The 24,334-nt window shown below is 36.8% G+C and overlaps 1 protein-coding gene across 2 annotated transcripts in view; it reads left to right on the forward strand.

Annotated features, from left to right (window-relative positions):
* Det (baculoviral IAP repeat containing deterin) overlaps positions 1-24,334 on the forward strand; it is a 64,731-nt gene that overhangs the window by 31,160 nt on the left and 9,237 nt on the right. For both annotated transcript variants that reach the window (XM_090397380.1, XM_090397381.1), the window contains exon 3: positions 8,679-8,796. In XM_090397380.1, coding sequence (XP_090253506.1) covers positions 8,679-8,796 — 118 coding nt within the window. The remainder of the gene's footprint in view (positions 1-8,678; positions 8,797-24,334) is intronic.

Consider the following 24,334-nt stretch of genomic DNA (forward strand, 5'->3'; position numbering starts at 1 on the left):
GATGGATTGATGCGGTACAATGTGCCTTAGACGATAGAAATATAAGATCTGATAATGTTGTAATCTTGACAAGTAAGATTAGTTTTGGAGATTTGGAGGAAAATTGTAGACAGGAAGTTAGTAATGATGTAAATTTTTCATGTAGTACTATCATATACTGTACACTCCTTGAGGGTACATGACAGGAATTTGATGATGATGATGAAATCCAAAAAATTCTTAAACCGATCAATATTGAAATAATCAGTTGCATTAAAAATTTCGTTTGGTATTTCTTCTGCTTCATAATCATTGTCCCTGGACACCACTGCATTCCCTTGTGCTTCAGTGAAACCATTTCTAATGCAGTTTTCACTTACAGCAGCCAACTTTCTACAATCCACGTAACTATATCTTTATATGACGTTCTCAACCACTGCTAATAGCAACGCACGTGCTTTTAAAGAATTCCTCCGTCCTCTGTCTGTACTTCCTAACTCCACCGCTAGTTGGCCCATGCACGTTATCTATACATCAAAAGGAGTGATGAAAATGTTGGTGGTGCGCGTTATCTATCGAAAAATACGGTATAACTGAATAAGAAATAATAATAATAATAACATATATAAAGCTATTATTTTACACAGTTTTCTATGACAATTCCCCATACTTTAGGAATAGTAAGAACATCGTTGCGATATAAATTTGATTTGTGTAGTAGGGCTTCAGCACTTTCTTTATATAAACATGAACGTTTATATAAAGATCTATGTCAAACATTTGACTTTTCCCAATGGATACTATGGTTTGGGTTTTCAGCCCCATGTTGAGAGGGACCAGATTTCTGTGGTTTGAAAAGACGAATGTGGTCTTGATGTTCCGAGATGCATTTCTGAACAGATCTACCTGTCTGTCCAAAGTAAGACAAATTGCATGATCATGGTATCTCATAAACACCAGGTAACATCAGAGGTGAGAGTTTGTCCTTAGGAGAAGGTAACAAGTTTTAGATCTGGTTGATGGGTTTGTAAGTAATGGCAAAATTGTAGTTCTTCATAATTTTTGCAAGACGTTCGCAGATGCCTTCTTTGACATAAGGTATTGGAATCTATGGGCTTCTTCTTGTCTAAGTTGATGTGTGGGGAAGAGACTGATGATTTTTTGAGTTGTTTTAAGATTATATCCATTTAGTATGGCTGTATTTTTGATTATTTCTACTTCTTGGTTTAAAGATTCTTCATAGGAGAAGAATTTGTGTGCTATGGTACAAAAAGGAACAGCAATGGGGTCTCCTTTATCACCAAACTTAGCAAACATGTTTCTAAAACACCTGGAAGAAAAAAATTTCACTTTTGAACCCAAACCAAAAATTGGCTACGAGATGTCGATGACGTTTTTGCAGTCTGGGATCATTCCGAACATGAATTACACCTGTTTCTAGATAAAATAAACCTTCTTCACCATCGCATCAATTTTACACTAGAAAAAGAATTTCCACAGGGTATCTCCTTTCTGGATTTACACATTAAAAGAAAAGAAGACGGTTCCATCACAACATCTGTCTATCGCAAGCCTACACTTTCAGGTCGCTACATTCACAGTTCTTCCTCTCATCATCCATCTCAGAAATTTAGCATCATTAAATCACTAGTTACCAGAGCACGCAAATTCTGCTCCTCTGAAGAATCTCTAAACCAAGAACTAGAAATAATCAAAAATACGGCCATACTAAATGGATATAATCTTAAAACAACTCAAAAAATCATCAGTTCCCCACACACTAACTTAGACAAGAAGAAGCCCATAGATTCCCATGCCTTATTTCAAAGGTATCTCCGAACGTCTTTCAAAAATTATGAAGAACTACAATTTTGCCACTACTTACAAACCCATCAACCAGATCTATAACTTGTTACCTTCTCCTAAGGACAAACTCTCACCTCTGATATTACCTGGCGTTTATGAGATCCCATGCTCCTGCAAATTGTCTTACTTTGGTCAAACAGGTAGGTCTGTTCAGAAATGCATCTCGGAACATCAAGACCACATTCGTCTTTTCAAACCACAGAAATCTGGTCTCTCCCAACACATGGTATTGAAAATCCAAACCATAGGATCAATTGAGAGAAGTCGAAACTTTTATACAGATCTTTATATAAATATGAACGTTTATATAAAGAAAGTGCTGAAGCCCTACTACACAGACCGAATTTAAACCGCAACGACGTTCTTACTATTCCTAAAGTATGGGAAATTGTCATAGAAAATTGTGTAAAATAATCTCTTTATATATGTTATTATTTTTTTATTATTTTTGTTCAGTTATATTTTAATTTACTTCTATAACATGTTACTGCCTGCGTAATGAGATTCCATTGTAATCATGCACCCTAACTGTATGTTATTCCTAGTATTGTTTGAATTACTGTACTGAGGATGTCCCAAGATACTTGGGATGAAATATTTACATATTAAAACTTATCACTGTGGTTAGTGCGTGTGTTTTTTTAGTGATGATTTTTTTTTTTGTATAAATTTTGCATTTCGCATGGTGGTTGGTCACACGTAGTCAACAACGTGAAAACGAAAAAACATAAAACTGCTGTTTGAAGTAAGGCTTTCAACTGCAGTATAAGTAATTTTTTAATTGTGAAAACCAAGACTGAAAGGGGAAAAGAGTTATTACTGGCAACGCAGGAAGCCACCTTTACCTATCACACTGTGATGCATTAGCACAGCTTTAACTCCATGGACTGCACAACAACCATCGTGAAAAAAAATTTTCACCGATTAATTTAGCAGTTCCCAAACAAAGTTCAAGGCAATAATAACCAATATTATTGTGCTATTAGCGACAAAGCAGATTGAAGAAGAGCTAAAAGAAGTTTGTTTTATATCAGTACTAATCGATTCATCAAACCACTTTGACATGAAACTAGTGTCTCTGGTCATTAGATACTATCATCCAGAAAAAGGTGTGAAGGTGAATGTGTTGGAGTTCATTAATTTAGGTAGTGAAACTTCAGAACTTTTTATTTTGTGTTGGAAGTGTTACAAAATTTAGATCTGAAAAAGGTTATTGCTATATTAGCAGATAAAACAAATACAAACTTTGATGGAAAGAAGAGAAAGGGAAAGAATAATCTATACTTCAAAATGCAAGAAAACACTGTGAACAATTTAATTGGAATTGATTGCCCTGCACATGTGATACATGGTGCTTTGTAGACTGCTTCAGATTGCTTACCTATCAGTCTTCAGTTAATAATTAACATAGGATCAATAGGACATAGGACGGTAGCAAAAGAGAAGAGTGAGAGAGAGTTAGGATGGTGAGTCTGTTGCTGCGGTATGACAGTGAAGAGTATAGAAGGAGGGCCAAAATTGCTAATGACTTTATGCGCGGATTATGCAGGAGGAGTGGTGCGGAATTTGTGGATGTGTGGAGTGAGTTCGATGGGTGAAAGGATTTATATAAGATGGATGGTTTATGTTTGAATGGATTTGGTGTACGGAGACTTGAAAAGGTGTTGTCGAATGAAGTGGAAGTGGATGTGCAAAATAAGGGAAACTAGAGTTACTGGGGGGGGGGGAATAGATATGCGGACTTAAAGGAGACAGTTGAGTGTATGATGTGTGTAATATGTCCGAGCGAGTACGAAGGATAACAAATCAGAATGGTAGAGTTAGTATAAGGCATCAAAATAGGGATGGGACAAATGGGCTTCTGAAATTCATGTATACTAATGCCAGAAGTATTAGGAAAAAGAAGGAAGAATTCTTGGCCTTGGTTGGCACTTCCAGGACACAGGCTATTGGCATTAGTGAAACATGGCTGACAGAAGATGATATAGCTAGTGGGATTGAATGTGAGGGGTATGGTGTTTTCAGGAGTGACAGGGAGAATAAAATGGGGGGAAGGTTATTGTTCCTCTGTATCGAGCCTTGATAAGACCCCTGTGCTATTCCAATGACGCCCATATCTGGGCACAGTAGTCTATTCCAATAGACTACTGTGCCCAGATATGGGCGTCAGAGTTTCTTCGTGATGGGAAGGAGGTGGAGAGGATCCAGAGACGAGTGACCAAGATGATAGCAGGTCTATGGAATGATCCTTATGGGAACAGGTTGAAGATTTGTGGGTTGCAAAAATTGGTTGATAGGCGGAAAAGGGGGTGATATGATTGAGACATTCAAATTACTGAAGGGTTTCTATAAGATTGATTCAGATGATATTTTTGAGAATAGGACTGGTGGTGGGAGGACTAGGGGCCATACATGGAAGCTGGGCAAGAGTGTGGTTAGCAAGGTGTTAGAGCTAGGTTTTTTACTTGGAGAGTGGTGAATGAGTGGAATAAGCTGCCAGAGTCTGTTGTGGGTGCCATGACTGTGAATGAGTTCAAGGCGAGGTATGATAGATACTGTATGAACGTTGAATAGTTGTTCTTGACATGATGTTAGGGCCTCCCTCATTGAGTCTATTGACTCCTTGGAGTTGCCCATAATAATTATAATAATAAATAGAAGAAAAGTGGGCAGGTTAAATTCTTTCCTTTTTTTCTATGATCTGTTGCATTGTGAAAGAGGCATTTATGCATCCTCTTCTAAATAATTTTCTGTGCATTTAATTAGGCTGTTCTTTAAGATGCATGCATATAGTTTAGATGCTGTTATTAAGAGAGTAATGCCTCTGTAATTGTCCTTGGAACTGTTTTTTGTGAATATTTATTACTACTCCAGATTCATATTCTTTTGGGATCTTTTGATATTTCTGGATATTATTAAAGAGTTTAAGTAGGTGTTCTTTTAAGCTCTTGTCTGCATATTTAAAGAGCTCAATGCATATTCCATCCAGGCCTGAGTTTTTTCTATTTCTTGAGTTTTTCAATTATTTTTCTAATTTTTTCGTTACTATTTCTTCTTTACTTTCCTATATATTGATATCTTCAATTTTGCGAGTTTTGTCATTGTTTTCTATTTTTTGTTTTTCATTCCACAATATTTTATAATGTTTTATCCAGTCCTCTTTGGAAATTTGATTATTTCTTAATTGGTTATTTTTTGCTGTTTGTAGTTGCCTGAAAAATTTTAAAATCTATTCTTTGGTCCAGTGATATCCTGCTCTAATCATTTAACATATTTACTCCAGTCTTCTCAGCATATACTTCTGGAAAGCTTTCTGACTTCAGCCTGTAGTTTCTTATGTTGTATATAGTGAGCAGTGTTTTTACAGATAGATTTTAAAAGCCTGTTTTTTCCTTTTGATTAATTGCTTTAAGTCATCATTTCAGGTTCACAGCCATATTTTGTTTTTCCTTGATTTGTATCCTAAACTTTCTTCTTCTACTTTTAGTATAGTTTCCTTTATATTTTTCTGCTCAGTTTCAATATTGTTTGTAGTTGGTTTTATTTTATCTCTTATTCTGCTTTTATATAAGTTTCTAATACTCTCCTCTTCTAGGAGGTGAATTTTAAAGTGTTTATTAGATGTTGGTACTTTATTTTTTACTTTTGAAGTATGTGGTTCTCTTTATGAATTCAAATCTGCTTTCAACTAACGTATGATCACTATCAGTTTCGTTCCCTCTAAAAACCCTTGTATCCTTGATATTATAATTTAGTTTGTTGTTAATAATAATGTAATATATTATTGATTTGTTCCTCTTGCCTCCCATGTGTACCTGTGTATATTTTTATGCTGAAGAAAGTATTGCTGATTATTAGATTGTTAAATATGCAGAAGTCCCTTAATAAAATTCCATTGTTATTAATTACTGATTCTCCCTCTAATCCAATGCATCTTGTTATTGGATTACTTCCCACTCTAGCATTGAAATCACCCATCACAATTGTTGCTTCATTTTTATTTGTTTCATCAATACATTCCTGAAATTTTCTGTAAAATTTTCGTCTCTTCCTCTTTTCCATCTGATCTGATCTGATCCTTCCTCTCTTTGAGAGGGTTGCAGCTGATTACTAGGGAGATAGTGATGCAAGGTGGTTTCCCGTTGCCTTCCTTGCCGTAATTTTATGACTGTTGCGTGTATGTTCACGGGTTCGGTTTGCCTGCTTGCGGGATGAAAAACCCCAGATAAACTGGCGGAAAAAACCCTGCTGTCCACGTCCAAGACCAGCTAACTTGGCTGTGGCTGAGGAAGATCCTTAAGCTCCTCACGTCGTCGACGGGAATCGAACCTAGGACACTCCTTCCCCATGCATATGGTTGCTTAGCGCAAAGCCATTCAGCTAACCTCGCAGACCTTTTCCATCTGCTGGCGCATAAATTCCGAAAATATTGAATGTTTGATTTATAATTTTCATTCTAACTTTGATTATTCTGTCTGATACCCAAGTATAATCCAAAATTTTGTTTTTTCCATTTTTTATTAATCCAAATTGTAACCCCAGATGAAGCCCATTTGTCTTCTGGAACTCCAGAGAAGATCATGACATAATCTTCCAGAATTTGAGATCCCTTCTTTTTCTTTTTTGTTTTTGTTTAGTTCGTCAGTTTTGTGTGTGATTCCATGCACATTCCAAGTAGCTGTTTTTAATTTTTCAAAGAGAACTCCCTGTCCATTAGCTGGGTTATTTCTGATTAAATCCATCATATTTTCTTCTTCACAGCTTTGCTAGTAATTGTAAATTCCCCTGGATAAGCTACAGCCTTTCTCAGGGTGATTGCAGTGGTGGGCTGCCACCTTAAGGCCTCCAAACCTGCTGTTAAATTGTGAATGAAGAATTTTATGATTATTAATACTTCATTCATGATTTAACCTGAATTGCATTTCCTGAGCTAAGCTTGCTCCTAAGTAAATTGTAATTTAAACACTTACTGTTTTTTGTTCATTGAAATAATAATTGTAATTTTTTTTAGTTATTTATCTTATATAAATTCTTTATATTAACTTGTAAATGTATCCTAAGCGAACTGTAATATATGCATCTTATTTGTTGTTATTGAAAGTGAAAGTATTTCTAAGGGACTCTGCTAATATGATCTGATTGGCTGCTGTCAGAAAACTATGTTATTTTGAGATAGCACGTGCCTTAGCATTGGGAACTGTACAATGATCATGTGGGAATTTCGTTGTAAACTGAAAGAGCAGAGAAAAACAAGTTTGGGCGGGAAAGAGAGAGAAGATTTATGAGATATAGGAAGAAGGAACCAGAAGGAATTGGAGAGAGTGTGGGAAGGTCGTGAGATGTGATCTAACCTGGGATCGTACGACGTAACAAATATTTGGAAACTTCTTCCGATATTAATGAATCTTACTTCGAACTCATATTTATTTATAGTTTCCTGTCACCTTGTAAAGGAATTTACCAGAGTGAAAGGATAATAATATAATTGAGATTTATCGTAAGATAAGTTATTACAAGCAAGAAAATACATTTTCCAGTCTTAACAAATAAGTTATTGAACTCGAGGATACTATAACTTTTGTGTTGCCTATAGTGGAAGATTATCGAGTGCCTAGGAGTGTTGTAAGAGTTTTCCATAAAGTGCAAGCTATGATGATCATACGGTAAGAATATCTATTCTGTAACTAACGTGTGATAGTGTTGCTTGTGTCCGGAGAACTTGGTCAAATTTCATGTTGCTGGAGCCAGCTAGTCAAGCTTGAATGAGTGATATTATAAAACATTTTCCTTGTGAAACTAATATGAGAAACTTCATTGAAGAATTAGTTCGTGTTTGAACGTGTTATCTCACAATGCATATGTAAATTCAAGATTGAGCCTTTTAACAACTATTTTAATTCTCTGATAGATATTGATGATGCCAGCTAAGTGTTTGATAAAATTGAAATTTGTGATTATTCTATGAGACTAAAAAGAATTAAATTCTAAGTGTTTTGCTGATTATTGTTGTTGTTTAAGGTGAAACTGTGTTGAAATCCTAACGGATGAGAATTGTGAAAGCCTTATATATATGTTCTAGCAGTAAATGATGCACTCAGCTGAGTAGAATCTAAATACTTTATAGAATGCATAAATTATTTTCTAATTGTATTGATCTTAATAGAGTTCTTGTTTCTTATGTAAGAATAATTTTGTGAGAGAATTAAATAACTTGTTTAACTTGATTCTTGTGCTTGCCTAATTTCAGTTTCATTGCACCGCTCATTAAAATACGAATCTTGTAGGAAACCCTATGTATAAGTAAGAAATTTTTGGCTTGTAGTAAGTTCACATTGCTGTTGTGCTATTTGATGCTTGATTCCTTCACAATAATCGTGTCATTTCAAACATAGAGTGGCGCAGTATAATAAAAATTTTCCTTATGTTTGAATGTGGGGTCAACCACAGCTTGCAAATATAAGGTTGGATGAAAGAAAAAATCAACACTGCCTTTTGGGAGTGAAAGCAGACTCCCACTGCTTGAGATGAAAAAACATAGTATTATAGGAAAGATTCACCCCTAACCCTCGACTACTCTAATAGCATGGGAGGGGGGAAGGAGCAAGGCAAGAAGAACAACAAGAAAGAAAGAAAGAAGAGTAGAGACCTGTCTACAGGTAATATGCAGATGTTATGAAGCATGGTCCAGCATCAGGTACCTCGGGTTTGCGGCTCCCGTACTCACTAAAGTGAGCCCTTGATGGAAGATTTATATTTTTAATATTTGCATTTTTATTTTTATCAATTTCATTCATTTACATTTTTATTAAAATTTATATATGTTATATTTACAGGGAGGAGCATCACTCACATTCTGCTGAGTGCTTCTTAATCAAATTGAATAAAAAGGATAATCAGTTAACACTAGAAGACTTGATTAGAATAGAGTCACATAGGCAGATTAACAAAGTAGTAAGTTTAAATTATTGTGATAAGTAGTTTATATTCAGAAAAATTTATAGAGTTTGTATCTGTTTACCATAATTAATTGGGATTAAAAAAAAAAACATAAGAGAATTTCACAGTTACAAGCAATGGGGACCGTTTCCCTTCCACTCAATAAAATATCTGAATATTGCTATATGTTACAATGACACGGTATATAGACCTGCAGATCATTTCCTTTCATGCCAAATTGTAATTCTTTCTTGCCTCTCAAAGCAAGCCTCATATACTGGGTGGGTTCACAGGTGGTGGATAGTGGAACAGCTTGCAGATATGTAAGCTAGCTGCAATGAGGTGAAACCTGAGCAGCCCCGAACTGAGGCGGTAGTGCTAATAGGGCACTACCAAACACTGTGACATGGTCAGGTCATCATATAATGGTCATACCGCATCGTTTGTCGCACTGGTTACCAAGGAACGTATTCGGGTTTTAGGCAGAGGGACCCGTTCGAAAAATATGTTACGGTCTCCCTTAGACACCATTCCTCAGCACTCTGCTAGAGGAAACTCCATCGATGGGCCTGCTACCTGTTTGGGAGGTGTTTAGGGGCAGCGCAAAGAAATGGTTCTGCAAAAGGATGAAAATGGCACCAGACTATGGCTTTAGTCAACTGGAACATCTTTTCTCTGACAGGGAAGGAAAAGGAACTGGTCGAGGAAGCCAAGCGCTACCAACTAGATTTAGTTGGGCTTTCTTCGACCGAGAGATGAGGCTCTGGAACTGTCGACCTGGATGAGGGGTGGAAGCTCTACTACTCTGGTGTGAGCCCAACAATGTCTGCTCAGGCGGGTGTGGGGATACTCACAAGTCCCTGGCTGTCATATTGTGTTGCTGATTGGATCCCATTGGGAGGACGGGTATGTGTGTTAAGGCTCCAGATGAAAAACCACAACTTGGCTGTGGTGCAAGCTTATGCACTTAATCTGGAGTCAGAATACTCTTCCTTCTTAGAGGAAGTGGATGCTGCTTTTGACAGGGTTGCAGACATGGAATCAGTCCTACTAATGGGTGACTTCAATGCACATGTTTGGAACAGATGATAAGACTTGGAGGAGTGGGGTTGGGAGGAAAGGAGACCCTGACCTTAACGCGAATGGGTTGAAATTATGGGACTTCTACTGTACAAACAGCTTGTCCATAATGAATACCTTCTTCCAGCACAGAGAAGTTCATAAGTATACCTGGTACAGGGATACACTTGGACAAAGGTCTCTGATTGACTTCTTTATAGTCTCAGCAGACCTATTTCCCTCAGTGCTGGATGTTCATGTGAGGAGAGGGCAGAACTGCCAACTGACCACCACCTTATTGTCTGCACTCTACAACTACAGAAACCAAATGCTACCATCAACTCTGATAGACCTAAGCTATCACCACGTGCAATGGAGAGCATTGGAAAATGAGGCTGTGAGAAAGAAATTTACAGATAACATCTCCTCCAGATTCCAAGAGATTCCCAGACATACTGCAGATGTTAATAGGGAGTGGGAGCTGTTCGGAACAGCTGTCACTGCCTCTGCAGTCTCATGCTGTGGCAAAAAGCAGCTCAGCGTTGTGACGGGCAGTGAGAAAAGGACACCTTGGTGGAAGCAAGAGGTCCAAAAAGCTGTCCGGGCAAAAAAAGTAGGCCTACCTAACATGGTTTAGGGTCAGGTCACCTGAGATGCATTTCCGGTACACTGAGGCATGAAAAGCTGCTACTGAAGCAGTAAAGACAGCAAAACAGAGGGCTTGGGAATCCTTTGGAGAAAGATTACACTCATCCTATGCAAATGCAAACAAGGTATTCTGGCAGACCATCCGCTGTCTTAGAGGGAAGAAATCGTGCACAGCAAGGGCAGTTAAGGCCTTGGTGCACTTTTAACTACTGAGAAGGATATTCTCTACAGATGGAGAGAATACTTTGAGAGCCTTCTTAACCCAGGTTGCCCGGTAACTGTGGACATCGAAGAGGTGCAGATCGGGGCGACGACTAGTCTCACAGCAGAAGGGGTCCATTTAGCAATAAAATCGCTAAAATCGGACAGGGCTGCTGGTGATGATGAAATTCGGCCCGAAATGCTAAAAGCCTTAAATTGAGACGGTGTTTTCTGGCTGACTCAAGTGTGTTAAGCTGCTTGGATATCTGTGCTAGCACCAAAGCAGTGGCAGACAGGCATAATAATACCAGTCTTCAAGAAGGGAGACCAGAGAGATTGCAGCAACTATCGTGGCATCTCTCTGCTCAGCCTGCCTGGAAAAGTATATGCTAGGTTCTTGGAAAGAAGGTGCAGGTGCATAGTTGAGTCAAAGTTCCAAGAAAAACAATGTGGCTTTCATCCTGGTAGAACTGACCAAATCTTCACTTTAAGGCAAGTCTTTGAGACATCTTGGGAATATGCCAAGAATGTCTACACGTGTTTTGTGGACTTGGAGAAGACATATGACCTGGTTCCTCGTGATAAACTTTGGCAAGTAGTACCGTAGTATGGAGTGGATTGCCAACTATTAGCTGCCATCAAGTCCCTGTATGAATGCCCGGAGTTTTGTGTCAGGGTAAACAGCACAAAGTCTGAACCGTTCACAGTCTCCGTTGGTCTCCGCCAAGGGTGTGTCTTGTCACCCTTTGTTTTCATAATATTTATGGACTGGATTGATAGGCACAGCCAAGGCGGTGAGTATGTCAGAATTGGAAGATGTAGCATTGGACATCTGCTTTTTGCAGGTGACCTAGTTCTGCTTGGCTCTGCCACAGATGACCTCCAGTGGACCCCAGGTTAGGTTTGTAGCTGTTTGTGTAGAAGCCGGGATGAAGATCGGTGTGGTCTCAAGACAACCATCTCAGTGCACTCTACATGTGAGTGGAGTCCCACTGAGGCTGGTGGAGAAGTTTAAATACTTTGAGTCCATATTCACGAGTGATGGAAAGTGGGACGTAGAACTAGATACTTGAATTGGCTCAGCAAGCACAATATTGTGTGAGCTTGGCTGTTCGGTAGTATTGAAGTGGGAATTAAGCCAGAAGGCATCAGCAAGCACAATATTGTGTGAGCTTGGCTGTTCAGTAGTATTGAAGTGGGAATTAAGCCAGAAGGCAAAGCTGGCTGTCTTCAAAGAGTCTGACATGATGACATCTTCAAAGATGTCCCCATCCTCACGTATGGTCATGAGAACTGAGTAATGACCAAAATAATGCGGACATGAATCTAAGCGGATGAAATGAGGTTCCTTTGAGGGTTTCGGGGCTGACATGACTCGATAGGGTTAGAAGCTCTGCAATTCGGGGAAGCCCTCAATACTGAACCGCTGCTTCTCCGTGTTGAGAGATCACAGTTACGATGGTACGGGCACCTGGTCAGAATGCCACAAGAGAGGCTCTCCCAGCAGGCCCTCTTTGCCAGGCCAGAGGGTGGGAGGCCACACGGAAGGCCAAGGACTCACTGGATAGATTATATCCTTCATCGTCTGGGAGTCCCAATAGAAAATCATAGCTTGGTGGCAGAGGATCATGACCATTGGAAGTCCCTCTTGCAGCTGCTGCCCCCACAACCCAATTAGGAAAGATGGGCCTTGAAGATGGATGGATGATTTATTAGTTATTTTGTTCCTTATTTCAACAATTTTGGAACCCAGTTCATTCTTGCTATATAAAAGGAGGTGGTATCTCTCATTTTTTGTAGCTTCACAAATTTGGTTTTTCATATAATGTTTGTTTCTCATTGTAATAGTAACAGGCATTGTTTTCAAGAAAAGATAACTCTGTCTTGATGATTTAGCAAATTCCAAATGCTGTTTCCACAGTTCATGTGATGGAACTATGCACATACATGAGTCAAGCATGCAGCTGCCTGTTTTATAAGAGGAAAATGGTGCTGTTCCCACATAAAAATGCAAATGAAGGCATTTATCTCTAGATTTTCTATACTCCAATTACACAAACAAGATCATCTTTCTTGGATGTGTTCATAATTTAAACTGCCTTTCCATCTCTGACTTGATAGGTCAGACCAGAAGAAGTATTTGTTATTAATGTGAATTGTACTGTACGTCTACCAACCTGAATTCTAAATTACCTTTATCATTATTTCTTACCAGCTCATCCTCCAAATGACACTGTGAATGCCAGGTCTACTCTGAGTAATTGTTAATCGTTAATCTAGGTTAATTGTTAAGAGACATAATGTAGTACATTTTTAAAGTTTTCCTTTTATGTTTTGCATATATGCGACTTCTTTAGATGACCTTGATATAAAGGTCAAAATGTATAATATAATTTTAATTTTATTGAAGTTGTTTCACTGAAAATGATACTCGATTTTATAAATAAACAGGGTGCCCATTAAGTGATGAAATTGATTTTTTACAGGACAGCCCATTGAATAAAAGTAGCAAATGTGTTTATAGTTTTGACTGCTAGAGTGTGTTGTAATCACATTTATAACTTTCACATTGGGTGATGCAGCAGTTTTCATGTGGCAACTGTTGAAGTAAGAGTGTGTGACTACAGCGTGTCAGAAGTTGCATCATGGAGCAAAAAGTTGTGATAAAATTTGATGGTGAATTAGGAAAAACTGCGATTGAAGTGTACCAAGACCTTAAAAAAAAAAAAAAAAAAAAAAAAAAAAAAAGTTCACAGTGATAACTGTCTGAGCCATGCACAGATGTTCTGCTGGTTTTCAACATTTAAAGAGGGAAGGGACTCCCTGGAAAATGAACCACACTGTGGATGGCCAGTTTCTGCATGGACAAATGAAAATATGGTGAAAGCTAGGGAATTTGTTGCCCACAACAGTCAAATAACCACTAGGTTATTTGCTGTACAGCTTGGTTTCCTTACTGACACCAAGCTGTATAGCGAGTAGCCTAGTGGTTATTTTAATCTTAGAAAGATTAAAAAAGGCCAGATTAATTTTAGAAAGAGATTTGCACAAGTGGAAGATTTGTTCAAGATTTGTACCATGCATGTTGATACACAAACAGAGGGAGCACTTGGTTGTATGTTGTTAAAATTTCATACATGCAGTTGATCAAGATCATGATGTGTTACAAAGAATTGTCACTGGTGATGAAAGTTGGTGTTTTCAGTTTGATCCTGAAGCAAAACACCAGAGCATGGGTTGGCATGGAACATCTTCTCTCCATTAGGAGTAATGCAATGTTTGTGTGCCCATGTGCAACATGTCAGAAAAGAACTGTTCCACAACAACAATTGGTTTCTTTCTGTTGCATGACAATGCGGCCGCATGCTGTGTGCTCTATGAAGCAATTCCTGGCTTTGAAGTCGATCTGTGTGATTAAACATCCCCCCCCCCACCACCCATTCACCACATTTGGTTTCTGCAGACTTTTTTTCTCATCTTCTCAAAGATGAAGTTTGCCTTGAAAGAGAGCTGAAGCGCTCACCCTTTCAAGGCAAACTTCATCACATTGAGGACATCCAACGCAGTGTGACTCTCAGACACTGAAGGAGGTTCTCGTTCAGGACTTCCACCATGCTTTCGAACACCTGTGCGACAGATATAAATGTTATATGAAGTTGGAGGAAGATTATTTTGAATCTGTGTAATTGACAATTCCAAATATAGTTCTTTGTTTTGATATAATGATTGTTGTCTAATTACTTAACAGGCACACTGTGTATAATCTGGATTAGAAATAGATGTAGAAAGATTTTCAGTTTGGTTACTAGAGTTAAAACAAGAATGTAATTTCTTGTTTATTATGATTCCATAAAACAAACAAAGCTACTGCTAATACATTTTATTTCCAAAAGGGAATAGGTGAGGCTGTTTTAGCCCTCTCTAACTTTTTGGAGACTGAAGAGCAGTCGGTTTCCTCTCATAGCCAATCAGAGCTAGCTGGCCTTAAGCCATCAGTGATTTGAAGCAGTATCTAGTGAAGAGAGCACAACCGACAATTACATAACCATGACACTATATTTATCAGACACATATTCACAAGCATATAGAAATTTTATTACCGCAAATATTTCTATCAGAAACTAACTGGTCATCATTAGTGCATCAGCATAATCACAAGATGAAGCTACAACAAAGAATGTTAATCCTATTTAGAGCTGAGCCACATGCCGAATGGCACCTAGTGGGTGGTTATAATAAAATAATATTACAATTAAGGCCCAAATTTAAAATTAAGTCATTTGAAATAAAATAAAATTATTATTTTTTAAATAATAATAATAATAAAAATAATTAAAATGGGGGGGGGGGGCATGGAAAAAAGCACATCATCCTTCCATCTCCATTTATTTGGATGCTTGAAGTGGCTTGAAAAAGTTCCATTTTTAGTCTCTAGAGCAGGATTTCTGGGTAAAAATAAATAAAAAAATTACAAAAAATATATAAAATTGATAAAAAATGAACAAAAATCCTTAGCTCACCCTAGGTACAAATGTGTTATAGGTTTGCTAATAACCCTTCATGGGTGGGAACTACATTAAAAAAAATTCTGAAAAAATAGCAATCTTCAATCTTTGCCCAATTGAGCACAGTTTAATGCATCTTAATACAGAATGGTTTCACAACAAGGAAGTTTAAATGCCTTTTGGACTCTTACAAGCCCATCACTAAAAACTCTGAACCTGTATGGCGAGTCCCTGTCCCATATATCACAGGCATCTCTAAGACAGTTGCTAAGATTGCTTTGATAAATTGCTTCCCCTCCCCACCCTTGGTGTCTACCAAGTTCATTGTGAGTGCCTCTGTTCGTTCTCTGGACAAACAGGAAGTTCTGTTGAAAAATGACTACAAGATCCATATTCTTATATTAACAACAATAAATCTGAAAAATCTGGCCTTGCTCATCATGGAGTAGACACTGACTGCAATATCCTATGATTCAGTGCTCACCTTTTGCATCATGTAGGTTTAGGTTTGAGCAGTTATTTAAAGAGAGTGCTGAAGTACTTCTACCCTGCACAAATTTAAATTGGAATGATTGCTTCTCTATTTGCCAAGATTTGGGAGAGTCTCATCCTCACAATGGCAAGCTATAGTGTCCCCTTTTCCCAATTTAATTATTTTGTTTAATTTTTTTTTAAATTTAATTTAATATAATGATGTGTCATTTCACTATCTAATTAAATATAATTTTATTTCAAATCACTTAATTTTGAATTTAGGGCCTTAATTATAATCTTATTTTATTCTAACCACCCACTTTATGGCATCCAGCATGTGACTCAGCTCTGTAAATAGGATTAAGATTGTTTGTTGGGAATCACCTTCACCTTTGTGATTATGCTGAGGCACTGATGATGACTAGTTTCTGGTTGAAATATTTGCAGTAATAATAAAATTACTATATTTTTGTGAATATGTGTGTCAAATAAACATTATCATGCCACGTTCCATTAAAAATTCATCCTTACACTATGCTATTTGTCTGAAATAATGTGAGTCCTACAGTCGATTTTTGTGAGTTTCTGGGAGAAACTAGCTTGGGAACTGGTCGAAGAAATGCTTAGAAAAAGTTCCTCTAGTCAGTGACTAGAATCTGGTTTTGCTTCAGGTGGCCTAGTGTTATGGATTCCATTAATATAATGAGTGTTGTTCACTGTTAATCATGCCAAAGGAAACAGAAAAATGACATAGTATGCTTTACCCTTATCAACTGCTTTTGTAACTTAATTATAAAATGCAACAAGATTACTGAAACAAGAGCACCCTTGTTTGAAATTATATAAATTAAGTAATTTTTCCCAAAATCCGAACAATGAAACTGATCCATCATTTAATGTCTCCAATCTACCATCACATCATAAACAGCACTATCATTTCTGTAGTATATACTCTTGAAACATGGTGCAAAACCAATCCCATCCTATTGACTTACTAACATCTAGAGTATCTATTCAGAATAGTACAAATAGTATCCATGCACTAATTAATCCTACTTGTCCCTCTAGGAATAACACTTGCTTTACCAAAATGAAATACCTCAATAAAGTGATCATTAAACATCTCTACTGTCATCTGCATTGGTCACTTGACCATGATCTCCATGTAACAAAGTCATTTCTACTCCTGCTGGCCAAATAACAAAAAAAATTCTTTAGATTGTAGCATTGGTCTCCTCTCATTCCATTTTTGTTTTTCTTACTAGTCACTTTCCCAGTTTGGGCCTTGTATTCTTGCACTCGCTCTCCATTTCTCTCTTTATACTTTTTTTCCGTAATCTCTCTTTCATCTGCAGTTCCTGTGTGATTTCCCTGATCATTCACTTTACTCCAAATCACTTTATCCTTTCATATGAACTATACATCTGCTACTGGTGCTAACAAATATTTGTTATCTGCTGTCATGTATTGTTAATCTCTCTTCTCTCAAATTTTTCCATCCTTAAAACTGCTCCAGGCTGATTTCTAAGAACTGTTATAATCACTTGCTTATAACTGCACATAAATTCCTTTCTCCTTGATAGTTCTGGATGCCCGGTTGCATTCCATTTCACGATTGGGATTAAGGATGATGTTTCAGTTACTGATGCCATAAAGAAAGAGTTTCTTTCTTTTTATAGAAAGAAATATAATTCTTATATAATTCCTGTACATATTCTTTCCATCTTTTTTTTTTTCACTTCTTCCATCAAACTTTTTCTCAAATGATTTATTCCTCTTAATCTAGGGTTAAACTTTTTTTATCTTTTATCTTCATTTATCTTTCTAAAAAGATCTACAAGATCCTTCCTGATGTCATTTTCATGAATTTTCTTGCATCTTTTGTTTAGATATTTATCTTTATTAGTAAACTAGTCTAGGTAATGGTCCTTCTCACATTGTGTAACAGCATACACATTTTAAAGAAAACTATGGTACTGCACATTATAAGATACCAAGGCAATTGATATAAATCAGCAGCCTCTACATACAAGTAGGCTAGTTATGAAGATACTTCATGCAAACTTTGTTTATTTACACTTAGGTAAAGGATTGAAACAATATAATTTCTTGTCTAATATAATGTACATTCCTTTTGTTTCTTCATCATCATCATCATCAAATTCCTGACATGTACCCTCAAGGGGTGTACAGGATATAATAGCACTACATGAACAATTTACTATCGTTACTAACTTCCTATCTACAATCAGTCTGTTACTTGTCAAGACTCCAACATTATCAGATCTTATATTTCTATTGTCTAAGCCACTTTGTACTGTATCAATCCACCTATATCTTGGTCTTCCTCTGGGTCATTTTCCTGCCAACCTCACAGAGAACACTTGTTTTGCTAATCTTTCCTCGCCCATTCTGTTTAAGTGACCATCCCACCTGAAATTAGCTCAGCTAACGCATTCCTGGATGCTGTCAATGTCAAGTTCTTTCCTAATATCTTCGTTTTTAATATAATATTGCCATTGATGCCATCTGTTCACGCCTCTAATCTTTCTCAGGACTCTCATATCTGCAGTTTCTAGTCTTTGGTCAAGTGTTTTACTTCTGACCCAGCTCTCAGATTCATAAGTTAAAATTGGTTTGAACGTTGTCTTGTATACAGCTAATTTAGTGTTTTGACTAATTTCTCTCTTATTCCATATGAATTTATTCAATTGACTTCCCACCATACCAGCTTTGCTGATTCTGTTGTCTATTTCTATATTTAATTTACCATCTTCACTAAAAATCATGCCTAAATAGCTGAAATGTTTTACTTGTTCCACAGGTTCTCCATTCACAACGCAGTTGACATTTTCAACGATTCTGCCTATTTTCATTGTCTTTGTCTTTTTATTGCTGACCTTCATACCATATCTATTACAACAGTTATTCAATTTAGTCAGGGAATCTTGCAGTCTTATAGCAGATTTATTTAGAAGTATAACATCATCTGCATAAAGCAAAGAGCTGACATTAACATCGCCAATTCTGATATCATGTTTAATACCACTTTCCTTCATAATGTGATCCTTATAAATAATGAATAACAGAGGGGATAATGTACATCCTTGTCTCCAGATTTAACATTAAACTATCTTCCTGTACTTCCTTCAACTAACTGCTGACTTACAACTCAAATACAGACTAAGTATTGCTTGATACAATGCTCCATTGACACCATATAACTTAGCATATTGAACAGCTTCTCGCTTCGTACCTTGTCATATGCCTTTTCCAGATCGACAAAACTTAAATACAGATCTTTATTATATTCCAATGTTTTCTCAACTATTTGTCGTAAAGTGAAGATATGATCCTGACAGCCTCTATTTGGCCCGAATCCAGCTTGTTCTTCATCAACTTTTCTTCCACAATCCTTCTCAACCGTATCTCAAGTATACTTGCATAGATCTTGCCAAGAACACTCAGTAGGGAAATACCTCTGTAATTCTCACATTCAGTTTTATTTCCCTTTTTGTATATGGGTACTATGAGAGCTCTACTCTAATCATCAGGAATTCGTTGTGTAAGAAAGTTAAGAATCTAGTATTGTCTCCCTGAGCAAGGAACTTTTCTGCTATAGGATACTGGCTGGCGCAGCAAAATATAAATTTGCCAGTATCCGAAGAGGAAACAATCCTAGATATAAGAATAAGATTAAAGTGAATAAAGAGAATAAATAACAAAAGGTAAATATATAACAATAGAGCAGCCAGTAGGATTTTGATTGTATAAGGTTTTAGGTAAGAAAGGATAGATTTAAGTAAACAACCAATTAAGTAACACTAAATTAAGCATAAATCATATAGAAAGAACAACTTTTTAACAATGGATATATATATTCCTGACTGTATGCTTGTTGAATGTATTTTACCACAGTGCTATCACTGCTCTATGTTCTTGCCAAAGTCCTTCCCATGACTTTTATTTAGCTAGTTTTACACAGTGTTTAGCTTTCTTACATTTGTCTCTGTATTCTCTAAGAGCACAAGCTGACTTATTTGCCAAGAACTTTTAATTTACTTTCTTCATTTCCTTCACTGCCTCTTTAACTTCCTGTGTCCACCATGGAGTTCTGATTTTTCTATCCTTGCAGACAACCTCACCACATGCCTCTCTGGCTGAATCAATCAGGGTTTTCTTCAAGACTTGCCACTGAATCTCCAAGGTTTGGTTCCTGTTCTCAAACTCTTTCATTTTTTCTTCAATAATCTTTGTGTATTTTAGTCTACAGTTCACATCTGTCAGCTGCTCAACTTTTATTTGCTTTAAAACTTTCTTACATGTTATTCTTTTCAATATGAAATTCAATTTTATCCTGCTCAAGACTAAATAGTGATCACTTCCAACTTCAAATCCTCTGTATACTCTGGTGTCCTGTACCAGGGAGATGTTTTCACTATCAACAATAACATAGTCAATGAGACTTTTCTTATTGCTTGCCTCTTCTCTCCATGTGAATTTGTGCACATTTTTATGTTGGAACATGGTGTTAGTAATAACCAGTCCATGTCCTGAGCAGAAATCCAACAGGTATTTGCCATTATTATTAGCTTTGCTCTTTTCTCCAAATTTTCCCAAAATATTTTTGTATGTCTGACAATCATTTCCTGCTCTGCTATTTAGATCCCTAACAAGGACCAACTTTTCCTTTTTCATTGTGTCAGTTGCTTTCTCTAAAGCATCAAAAAATTCCTCCACTTCTACCTTAGTAGAACCTTCTGTGGGACCATAGGCACAAATAAGTCTCATTGTCCAATTCCCCATTCTGAATTTTAAACCATTTTGGTTTAATTTAAGCAGTCAATAATTGCTGATCTGCTCCACTATTTAAAAGCACTTCTTTGCCTTCTGTTAGCATCAGTATAATCTATATGAATTACTAGAAATAGGGGATATTATAGCCTATCTTTATTTCATAGCTGAATGTATTGAAGCATAGAATATTTTAAAAATATATAAACCACGGAGCATATCAGAATACAATCCTTGGCATTGGAGTTGCCTTGGATTGCACTACTAAAAAGGTAACAATTGGTTGCCATCAGAGACCAGGCATAAAACTTGGTCTCAATAATTACAGTTATGCACAGATTGAGAGTTCACATATGAACTCTCATGTGGTGAAATAAAGAATTATTCTCATTGCACAACTCAGGAATTTTTCACCTCCGTTTGTAATTTTCTAAGATTGCTATAATATTAAACTTAGTTTTTTGATCTCCTAATGTTTCTGCCTAGGTCTTTGATGAGAACAAACTACCCAAAACAGCTATCAGACCAGTGAAATCCAAAAAAGGCACTAATAAAAAAACAATATCTGTACTCCTGAGCAGATCTCATTGTTTTATGAATGGTGCAATCTAAGGGAACTCTGATGGCAACTCTCATAAGCTCCCTGGTATATATTTTTTCGAAACATTCTACATTTCAGTACATTCAGAAGGATGAATCTATATCCCTATTTCTATTAATATATTTTGCCAAAATGAAACTTTTTGGCTCTCTTTTTTCAATAATTATAATCTATCTGATTTTTGCATTCACTGTTTAATGAAGTACACGTGGGCCATCATCTTTTATGTTGTGGAAAGTGTTTGCATTCAGTTGTTTTCATCACTAAGCTTGATATTCTTTCTCCTCCTTCATTCATCATCATCAAATTCCTGCCATGTACCCTCAAGGGGTGTACAGGATATGAAAGTACTACATGAAAAATTTACATCATTACTAACTTCCTACCTACAATTTTCTGCCAAATCAATCTGTTGCCTGTCAAAGCTCCAACATTGTCAGATCTTCTATTTCTATCTTCTAAGGCACTTTTTACCATATCAATCCACCTATATCTTGGTCTTCCTCTGGGTCTTTTTCCTGCCAACCTGGCAGAGAACACTTGTCTGGCTAATCTTTCGTCGCCCATTCTCTTTAAGTGACCATACCACCTGAGATTAGCTCTGCTAACACATTCCTGGATGTTGACAATGTTAAGTTCTTTCCTAACATCCTCATTTTTAATATGATATTGCCATTGATGCCATCTGTTCACGCCCCTAATCTTCCTCAAGACTCTCATATCTGCGGTTTCTAGTCTTTGGTCAAGTATTTTACTTCTGACCCAGCTCTCAGATCCATAAGTTAAAATTGGCTTGAACACTGTCTTGTATACAGCTAATTTAGTGTTTTGACTAATTTCTCTCTTATTCCATATGAATTTATCCAATTGATTTCCTACCATACCAGCTTTGTTGATTCTGTTGTCTATATTTAATTTACCATCTTCACTAAAAACCATGCCTGAGTAGCTGAAATGTTCTATAGGTTCTCCATTCACAATGCAGCTGATATTTTCAATGCTTCTGCCTGTCTTCATTATCTTTGTCTTGTTATTGCTGACCTTCATGCCATATCTATCACTGCAGTTATTCAGTTTAGTCAGGGAATCTTGCAGATGAAGCGGATTTATTTAGAAGTATAACATTGTCCGCATAAAGCGAAGAGCTGACATTAACATCTCCAATTCTGATATCATGTTTAATACCTTTCTTTCATCATGTAATCCATATAGATAATGAATAACAGAGGTGATAATGTACATCCTTATCTGACACCAGATTTAACATTAAACCATCTCCCTGTAATTCCTTCAATTCTAACTGCTGACTTACGTCTCAAATAAAGACTAAGTATTGCTTGATATAATGATCCACTGACACCATACAACTGTAGCATTTTGAATAGCTTCTCTCTTGGCACCTTGTCATAAGCTTTTTCCAGATCTACAAAACTTAAATGCAGATCTTTGTTATATTTTCATGACTTTCCAACTATTTGTCGTAAAGTGAATATCTGATCCTGACAGCCTCTATTTGGCCTGAATCCAGCTTGTTCCTCACCAAGCTTCTCTTCCACAATCCTTCTCAACCGTTTCTCAAGTATACTGGGATAAATCTTACCAGGAACACTCAGTAGAGAAATACGTCTGTAATTCTCACAATTAGTTTTATTTCCCTTTTTATATATGGGTACTATGAGATCTCTACTCCAATCATCTGGAATTTGTCCTTCTGTCCAGGCCCTCTGAACTATGCAGTGTAGCCACTGTAAAACTTTTATACCTCCATACTTCAGCATTTCTGGTCGAATATCATTTACTCCAGCTGCCTTTCCACATTCCAGACTTTTGATGGCGTTTTCTACTTCAAGCATGGATATGTATTCCTGATTGCATGCCTGGTCAGTGTTTTTTTTATCACTGTGCTGTCATCACTGCTAGTTTCATTTAGCAATTTCTTGAAGTAATTACTCCATACTTCAAGAATATCTTTTTTCTCCAGTTTTCATATCACCTTTATCATCTGTAATTTCTTTTACAGCACTCTTTCCTCCATTTCTGAGCTTCTTCAGCAACCTCCAGAATATCTTGCCACCTTCTTGATATTTTTTTTCTATGTTCTCACCAAAGTCTTCCCATGACTTTTGTTTTGCTAGTTTTACACAGTGTTTAGCTTTCTTACATTTGTCTCTGTATTCTCTAAGAGCACAAGCTGACTTATTTGCCAGGAACTTTTGATATGCTTTCTTCTTTTCGTTAACTTCCTGTGTCCACCAGGGAATTCTGATTTTTCTATCCTTGCAGACAACCTCACCACATGCCTCTCTGGCAGAATCAATGTTTTCTTCAGAGCTTGCCACTGAATCTCCAAGGTTTGATTGCTGTTCTCAAACTCTTTCATTTTTTCTTGAATAAGGTTTGTATATTTTAGTTTACATTTCACTTCTGAGAGCTGCTCAACTTTTATCTGCTTTAAAAGTTTCTTACATGTTATTCTTTTCAATATGAAATTCAATTTTATCCTGCTCAAGACTAAATAGTGATCGATTCCAATTTCAAATCCTCAGTACACTCTGGTGTCCTGTACCAGGGAGATGTTTTCACTATCAACAATAACATAGTCAATGAGACTTTTCTTATTGCTTGCCTCTTCTCTCCATGTGAATTTGTGCACATTTTTATGTTGGAACATGGTGTTAGTAATAACCAGTCCATGTCCTGAGCAGAAATCCAACAAGTATTTGCCATTACTATTAGCTTGGCTCTTTTCTCCAAATTTTCCCAAAATATTTTTGTATGTCTGACAAACATTTCCTACTCTATTTAGATCCCCAACAAGGACCAATTTTTCATTGTGTCATTTGCTTTTTCTAAAGCCTCAAAAAATTCCTCCACTTCTACCTTAGTAGAACCTTCTGTGGTACCATAGGCACAAATAAGTCTCATTGTCCAGTTCCCCATTCTGATATTTGCCCACATCACTCTACTTGAAATTGCCTGCCATTCAAGAAGATTAGCCTCGTATTTAGTGTTGAAAACTATAGCTACTCATTCTTTTCCTTGATTGTCATTGCCTGAATATAACATTTTGTATTTATTGCTCAGAAAGATCTCACCAGTTTTTGTCTTTTTTGTTTCAGTCCCCCCTATTATGTCCATCTGGTACTTATCTAATTCCTCAGCTAGCTCCATTTCTTTGCCATTCAGGCTTCTTATGTTGATAGTACCGATCTTCAATTCTGGTAATATTGAGTTGGGGTGTATTTTAGGATTTGTTTCAGTGGCTGACTTT

The sequence above is a fragment of the Typopeltis vanoorti genome, chromosome 9, assembly GCF_054136105.1.
Source record: "Typopeltis vanoorti isolate ZY-2024b chromosome 9, IOZ_Tvanoo_1.0, whole genome shotgun sequence".
Taxonomy (NCBI): domain Eukaryota; kingdom Metazoa; phylum Arthropoda; class Arachnida; order Uropygi; family Thelyphonidae; genus Typopeltis; species Typopeltis vanoorti.